Source organism: Salvelinus fontinalis, unplaced genomic scaffold, assembly GCF_029448725.1.
Source record: "Salvelinus fontinalis isolate EN_2023a unplaced genomic scaffold, ASM2944872v1 scaffold_0412, whole genome shotgun sequence".
NCBI lineage: Eukaryota > Metazoa > Chordata > Actinopteri > Salmoniformes > Salmonidae > Salvelinus > Salvelinus fontinalis.
The window spans coordinates 162501-171134 of NW_026600621.1; the positions used below are offsets into that span (position 1 = coordinate 162501).

At 44.3% G+C, this 8634-nt stretch overlaps 1 protein-coding gene across 1 annotated transcript; it reads right to left on the reverse strand.

The window, feature by feature from the left end:
- Positions 1-7720: 7720 nt before the first annotated feature.
- Positions 7721-8549, reverse strand: LOC129845964 (protein asteroid homolog 1-like; the record flags this gene model as incomplete). Its single annotated transcript, XM_055913951.1, has 2 exons — positions 7721-8242; positions 8384-8549. Coding segments are annotated over 2 exons (362 nt in total), but the record flags the coding sequence as incomplete, so codon positions are not given.
- Positions 8550-8634: the final 85 nt, after the last annotated feature.

The following is an 8634-nucleotide window of genomic DNA, read 5'->3' on the forward strand; positions in this document are numbered from 1 at the left end:
GTGGGCTACCGTGGTGGTGGTAGTGGTGTGGGATACCGTGGTGGTGGTGGTGGTGGTGGTGGTGGTGGTGGTGGTGGTGGTGGTGGTGTGGGCTACCGTGGTGGTGGTGGGGGTGTGGGTGTGGGATACCGTGGTGGTGGTGTGGGATACCATGGTGGTGGTGTGGGCTACCATGTTGGTGGTGTGGGCTACCATGTTGGTGGTGTGGGCTACCATGGTGGTGGTGTGGGATACCATGATGGTGGTGTGGGCTACCATGTTGGTGGTGTGGGCTACCATGTTGGTGGTGTGGGCTACCAAGGTGGTGGTGTGGGCTACCGTGGTGGTGGTGTGTGATACCATGGTGGTGGTGGTGTGGGCTACCGTGGTGGTGGTGTGGGCTACCATGTTGGTGGTGTGGGCTACCAAGGTGGTGGTGTGGGCTACCGTGGTGGTGGTGTGTGATACCATGGTGGTGGTGGTGGTGTGTGATACCATGGTGGTGGTGGTGGTGTGGGCTACCGTGGTGGTGTGGGATAACATGGTGGTGGTGTGGGATACCATGGTGGTGGTGTGGGATACTGTAGTAACCTGGTATATTTATGTTTACCAATAGATTTGCTTCCCGCTATCCATAACTATTTCCTATGTCTGCCTATTTAACAATGATTAAGAAAGCTTCAGGTAGTTTAATAAGCCAGGTGCATAAGAGAATGTTAATCTAAGTTACAATTAAATACTAAACCGTACTTAAGTCTCATGAGTCGTAACTCTAAGAAGCCTTGAAGGATACTACATATTTGGCGATGAGGATAACTATGGAGAACTGCGTTGGATATTTTTTGCCACGAAGTTAACGGAGTGTTTGGCGTGCGACGCGGGAGGTGAGACTCAAGTGAGCGGTGGAAGATTCTGAAGGATTGATTCCCTGGATACGGATAGGACAAATTATTGACTGTGTGAGGGGAGAAAGAATCGGAAAAGATGGCTTTGGCAACAATAGGCTCGCTACCACCATTTGATCCTAAAAATCAGGAATGGGAGGAGTACTGTGAAATAATGGAACATTTCTTTGCTGCTAATGAAATAACTGATGCCGCTAAACAGAAATCCATACTCATAAGCGTTGTCGGTGCACAGACGTACAGCTTAATGAGAAACCTTTTGAGCCCAGATAAACCAGGGGAAAAGTCATTCATAGATTTAGTCGAGCTATTAAAAAATCACTTCAACCCCAAACCCAGTGAGATAGTACAAAGATTCAAGTTTGATTCACGCATGAGAAAACCTACCGAATCAGTGGGGGAATATGTGGCTGAGTTGAGAACTAGCATTGGACTGTAACTATGGGAATACATTATCGCAAATGCTACGCGATCGGCTGGTGTGTGGGATTAATGATGACAGGATACAAATACGATTGTTATCAGAGCCTAATCTCACGTTTGAGAATGCACTCAAACTGGCCCAGGCCATGGAGTCCGCAAATAGAAATGCACTGGATTTGCAGGCAAGGGGCGCAACTGGTTGCCATACAGTAAAAGAGAGCAGCGCTGAGCGCGTAGAATTTCAAAGAACAGAAAGCCGTGGTGCAGCAGCCAATAGAGACTGTTATCGTTGCAAAGGCAAACACGCAGCGTTTGACTGTAAATTCAAACACGAAAAGTGTTATGCATGTGGGATAATAGGCCACATTGCGAGGGCGTGCCGCAATAAAAAAAAGCCACGGGCTGCAGAAAAGAGGACGGACAGAAAACCAAATACCTCCAGACGCTCTAGCTACCGCTCTAATCAAGTGATAGAAAGTGAAAGTGAGTGCGCAGACGCAGAGCAAGCATTCTCAATGTACAGTGTACAGGGGGCGAATATGAAGAAGGTGAAGCCTTTCATTGTGGAAATGGGAATAAATGGATTGAAGGTACCGTTTGAACTAGACACAGGATGTAGTGTCACACTGATGAACAGCTCCCAATTCTATAGGAAGTGGAAAACCGTTGAAGTGCCTAAACTGAGAGACACCCCCATTAAACTCAAAACGTACACAGGGGACACCCCCATTAAACTCAACACGTACACAGGGGGAGAAGATCACTGTGATTGGAGTTGCTGATGTTCAAGTGGAATATCATGGATAAAAGAAAAGTCTGCCTCTCTTAGTAGTGGAAGGTACTGGCCCCAGTTTACTAGGGAGAGGGTGGTTGAAGGAAATAAAATTGAACTGGGATGAAATCAAACATGTCACCACAGAGACATTGACACTACAGCAGGTGCTTTCAAAGCATGAGTGTGCTTTCAAAGATGAGCTTGGGACATTAAAAGGGGTCCAAGCTACCATTCATGTTGCTGCTGATGCTACTTCCAGATTCTATAGTCCAAGATCAGTTCCATATGCCATGAAGCATAAAGTGGATGTGGAAATTGACAGACTCCTAGCAGAGGATATAATTGTACCTGTCAAGTTTTCTGAGTGGGCAGCACCAGTTGTTCCCATACTAAAACCAGATGGTTCAATCAGATTATGCGGTGACTATAAGTTGACTGTAAATAGAGTTTATTCTCTGGAGCAGTACCCAATACCCAAAGTGGAGGATTTGCTTTCAACCTTAACCGGAGGGCAACAGTTTACAAAACTGGACATGAGTCACGCATATCAGCAAGTGCTAATGGATAAAGCTTCACTGAAGTACCTGACCATAAACACCCACAGAGGGATGTTTACCTATAAACGTTTACCTTTCGGGGTGTCTTCTGCACCAGCTTCCAAAGAACTATGGAGGGAATTCTGCAGGGGATACCCAAGGTAGCTGTTTACCTCGACGACATTCTTGTCACGGGAGTCACGAAGGAGGAACATCTCCGAAACTTAGGTTAAGTTTTGAGGAGGATGAAGGACGCCGGTCTCCGGCTGAAGAGGAGCAAGTGTACACTGTTAGCTGATGAAGTGCAGTACCTGGGTCACAAGGTGGATGCCAAGGGGTTACACACTGTCAAAGCTAAAGTGAGGGCCGTTGTGGAAGCTCCAGCTCTGACAAACGTTACAGAGCTGAAAGCCTATCTAGGCTTACTGAACTATTATAATCGCTTCCTTCCGAACCTCTCTACCCTCTTAGCTCCTCTACATCAACTGCTAAGGAAGGAGGAGGCCTGGAAATGGTCAGAAAGACAGGAAGAAGCTTTTGCAAAGTCAAAGGTCTTACTGCAATCAGCTTAAGTGCTAGTGCACTACTCAGCAGACAGAGATCTCATCTTATCGTGTGATGCCTCATCGTATGGTGTGGGGGCGGTGCTCTCCCACCGGATGGAGAACGGTGCAGAGAAACCTATCGGGTTCATGTCAAGAACGTTGTCGCCAGCGGAGAAAAAGTACTCTCAGCTGGACAGGGAAGGACTGGCTGTCATATTCGGAATACAGAGATTCCACAAGTACTTGTACGGGAGAACATTCACTATTGTGACGGATCATAAGCCTCTGATCTCTCTGTTCCATGAACAAAAGCCAGTACCACAAATGGTCTCTCCAAGAGTTCAACGTTGGGCTGTGTGGCTCAGGGCCTACGAGTACAGAATAATTTACAAACCAGGTAGATACCATGTGAATGCTGATGCTCTGAGTAGGCTGCCCGTTCCACAAATCATCATTCAGGAAGAAGAAAATGACCAGGTTTTGATGATCGATGTGTTGGATGATGCACCAGTGAACACGGCACAAATCAGGCAATGGACTTCATAGGATGTGACATTATCACAAGTGTATGGATTTATCCTGAGAGGATGGCCTACTGTGACCGAGCCTCAGATCATGCCTTACTACACTCGCCGCTTGGCATTGAGTGTTCGAGATGGATGTGTTCTGTGGGGTTCAAGAGTAGTTATCCCACCACAAGGGCAGGGGTTGCTACTGAAGTTGTTGCATCAGTCGCATCCAGGTATGTCGAGAATGAAAGGCCTAGCGAGGTCATATGTGTCATGACGTTGGCCTGGGGGTAGGTTTATGACAGTCATAAATACCTCTTTCCCCCCTCCCCCGTTCCTCTTCCCTACTGATGTGACATAAGAAAACCCCTTGGTTAACATAGAGATTCTGGGAACATCAGAAGTTGGGGGGAAATGAACTATATTCTGGTAATCCGACCAACTGAACATATGCGGTGGTACTTAAGGTATATTATGTCAGTTCGGTTGCCCTCTGACACATTCTCATCAATGATAGAATGACATAAACTCTACTGTGGAAAGTCTAAACATCAGAGGTATCGGATTCACATGGAATTGTTGTTTAATTCAAATGTTTGAATATGAAATTATTTGTGAAGAGATGAAATTTAATTTTAGCTTCCAAATGAGAGATTTGGATTTTCATAAGTTTGGGCTTCTGCTCAATCAGGGGCCCGCCCCTGTGAAGAGACATGGGTTATAAACTTTTCAGACACACCCCTCTCCCTCCACTATATAAAGCCATTGACAAAATTATAACCTTCTGTTCCAGGTACATTAGGGTGACGATCCGATGTCAGAATGGTTCAGATAATAACTACAGAACTAAGCCAACATCAGCATGGACTTTGGTTGTAAATGGTATGAACATTGAACTCGTATTCACTACAGAAGTGATACCTCCTAGCCGTTGAGTTAGCAACAGCTGCTACAAACGCAGGTTAGGAAGGACAGTCAGAGTATCCCGTCTACTACACAACGACGTTACTCCAACGTATCCAGTGACCACCAGAGACATTCTTAAAAGGACAGAGGACTCGGGTTGGCGATACGGTCTTCCATCTACCACCAACCTACTGAAGCGCAGCTCAGAGTAAATATTTATTGCATTTTCCTTTTCCAAATGGACGGTAATTTAGAATGCATAAAATACTGTATTTACGATAGCACAGCTTCGCCTCTGTTCCAGTCTCCCGCTCATTCACCAAAACTCAGCCCCTTCCCTTTGTGTAACCAGCTGTCAAATCTATTCCGCCCGCTATGGACGTTTTCCTTTATGACGGCTATTTGTAATCAAGTTATGATTTAATTGTGTATGTGTGATTCTGTGTGATTAGTTAGGTATTTAGTAAATAAATAATTAAACCCAATTTTGTATTGCTGATTCAACTTGTTAGACAGGATTCTTGCAGATAACCAAGGATTTACAACTTTCAGAATATGATACTGAAGTAAGATGACGATTGACGTTGACTGCTATTGACGAAAAATATTACTAAATCTTTAAGAGTTTATTCGGAAGATAACAGCTCTATAAATATTCTTTTGTGGTGTCCCTCTCTAGTTAATTACATTTACATGATTAGTTCAATCAGGTGATATTAATTACGGAGAAATTATTTTATAGAATAGCATGTCATAGCAATTAATCTGGCATAGCCAAAGACACGACATATGTCTGGTGGCCAAAGATGGACCACGATGTGGAAAATGAGGTTAGCCGGTGTGCAGATTGTCAGAGTAACAGGAAGTCACCCCCCCACCGCGCCATTACATCCATGGGAATGGCCAGAAAAACCATGGACACGACTACATGTGGACTACGCTGGAACTTTCCTAGGGAAAATGTTCCTTGTGCTGATTGACTCTCATTCAAAGTGGATGGATGTTTACCCCATGAACACGTCAACATCGTAAGCTACGATTGAGAAGTTGAGACAAAGCTTCAGTGTTATGGGATTGCCTCAAATGTTGGTTAGTGACAATGTTACTTGTTTTACAAGCACTGAATTCACAAGTTTCATGAAACAAAATGGTATTCAGCATGTAACGTCGGCTCCTTTTCACCCATCTTCAAACGGATTAGCAGAACGTGCAGTTCAGACCTTGAAGGAGGGGATGAGGAAGATGCAAGGGCCCAGCATTGAAACAAAGGTGTCACGATTCCTGTTTAGCTACAGGATTACTCCTCAAGCTACAACTGGGTTGTCACCTGCAGAAATGTTGATGTCAAGGAGGTTAAGGTCAACCTTGGATCTCATCAGACCAGACCTGAAAATGAAAATACAACAAAAGCAATGGAATCAAAAATGTAATCATGACACCCGAGCCAAACTCCGAAGTTTCTCACCTGGAGATGATGTCTATACAAGAAACTATGGGTTTGGTCCTAAATGGATTCCAGCTACCATTGAGGATTGCTCAGGACCAGTATCTTATACTGTGATGATTGGAAGTGGATAAAGACTAAGGAGACACGTGGATCAGATCCGAGCTCGAATTCCAGTTCCATCCGGAGATCTGGATCAATTCCACGCAGCCGTCATACTGCTCAGGAAGGAGACGCGTTCCGTCTCCTAGAGATGACTGTACTGTGGTTTGAGAAAAGTGCAAATCAATCTCAGAACAACAGCGAAGGACCTTGTGAAGATGCTGGAGGAAACAGGTACAAAAGTATCTATATCCACAGAAAAACAAGTCTTATATCGACATAACCTGAAAGGCCGCTCAGCAAGGAAGAAGTCACTGCTCCAAAACTGCCATAAAAAAAGCCGGACTACGGTTTGTAACTCCACATGGGGACAAAGACTGTACTTTTTGGTCTGACGAAACAAAAATAGAACTGTTTGGCCATAATGACCAACATTATGTTTGGAGGAAAAAGGGGTAGGCTTGCAAGCCGAAGAACACCATCCCAACCTTGAAGCACGGGGGTGGCAGCATCATTTTCTAGGGGTGCTTTGCTGCAGGTGGGACTGGTGCACTTCACAAAATAAATGGCATCATAAGGAAAGAAAATTATGTGGATTTATTGAAGCAACATCTCAAGACATCAGTCAGGAAGTTAAAGCTTGGTCGCAAATGTAACGGCTTTCGTTGGTGGAAGGAGAGGAGGACCAAAATGCAGCGTGGTACGTATCCATAATATAATTCAATCGAGAATAAATACAAAATAACAAGAGAATAAATGAAATCCGAAACAGTACCGTATGGCACTAACACAGGAAACAGGAAACAATCACCCACAACACACAATGAAAAACAGGATACCTAAATATGGCTCCCAATCAGAGACAACGATAAACAGCTGCCTCTGATTGGGAACCACACCAGGCCAAACACCTAGAAATATAACCCACAGAACAAAACATAGAAAAACAACATAGAATGCCCCTCCAACTCACTCCCTGAACAAACTAAAATAAAGACATAAAAAAGGAACTAAGGTCAGAACGTGACAGCAAATGGGTCTTCCAACTGCACAATGACCCCAAGCATACTTCCAAAGTTGTGTCAAAATGGCTTAAGGACAACAAAGTCAAGGTATTGGAGTGGCCATCACAAAGCCCTGACCTCAATCCTTTAGAAAATTTGTGGGCAGAACTGAAAACGCATGTGCGAGCAAGAAGACCTACAAACCTGACTCAGTTACACCAGCTCTGTCAGGAGGAATGGGCCAACATTCACCCAACGTATTGTGGAAACTTGTGGAAGGCTACCCGAAACGTTTGACCCAATTTTAACAATTTAAAGGCAATACTACCAAATACTAATTGAGTGTATGTAAACTTCTGTCCCACTGGGAATGTGATGAATGAAATAAAAGCTGAAATAAATCATTCTCTCTACTATTATTCTGACATTTCACATTCTTAAAATGAAGTGGTGATCCTAACTGACCAAAGACAGGACATTTTTACTAGGATTAAATGTCAGGAATTGTGAAAAACTGAGTTTAAATGTATTTGGCTAAGGTGTATGTAAACTTCCAACTTCAACTGTATTCAACCTTTAATTTTCATTTCAATAAACCATAGTCACAAATAATTTATTCTCATTTTTCTTATTTTCTTTAAACAATGTCAATTCTCTTATCAATGTTCTTTATGCTCCATGTGTGAGTGAAAGTGAAACTTCTTCATAAGTGTGTGTGTGGGTGCATGCAAGGGGGGCCTTCCTACCTACGCACTGTCACTAAAATGTAACAGAAAACAGTATTTAACTCAACAGTTGTTTAGTGGTCCCTATATAGTGGTCAACAGAGCTTTATTTAATCTTTCCTTCCTCTTGTGGCGGGACATTGGGACTTCATTACAGCCTACTCTATCATCATCATCATCATCATCAAAATCTTCATCGTCCAGCACCAGAATCTGCAGAGGGGCCGTCAGGTTGTCCAGAGGTCTCAGCTTCCTGGGAGTTGAGTATGGCTTCCAGCATGGCTCTGTACAGCTGCCCAGAGGAAGAGTCTTCCATCAGGAGAGAATCCGGGGTCACCCCCCCTCTCAGTTGGCCCACAAGCTGGTGCACCAGAGTTCCCTTGTACAGCCTAGACTCCAACAGGGGAACAACAGAGGGTTGAATTAGCTGTGTTGCTGCTGGGATAGAAAACAATGTAATGGAATACCACTGGTCTACTCTAGAGGTTAGAGGTTAGAGGTTAGGGTTGTTTTAGGAAGTGACACCTTACCAGGCACACTGAGGCTCAGGTAGAGGGAAGCACAGCAGTTGGTTCAGGTCAAGGCCATCCCTCACGCAGCACTGCCATTGGCTAAAGGCGTGGGCCACACCCAGGTCTGGACTCCTAGCACCTCTATGAATCAGCCCTCTCAGCCTCTCCAACACTGGTCCCTCCTCTATAAACCCCGATACACAAAAAAGAGAGGAGTCACTCTCTTTATTTATACATTCTTCACACACTTTATTTATACATTCTAAGTT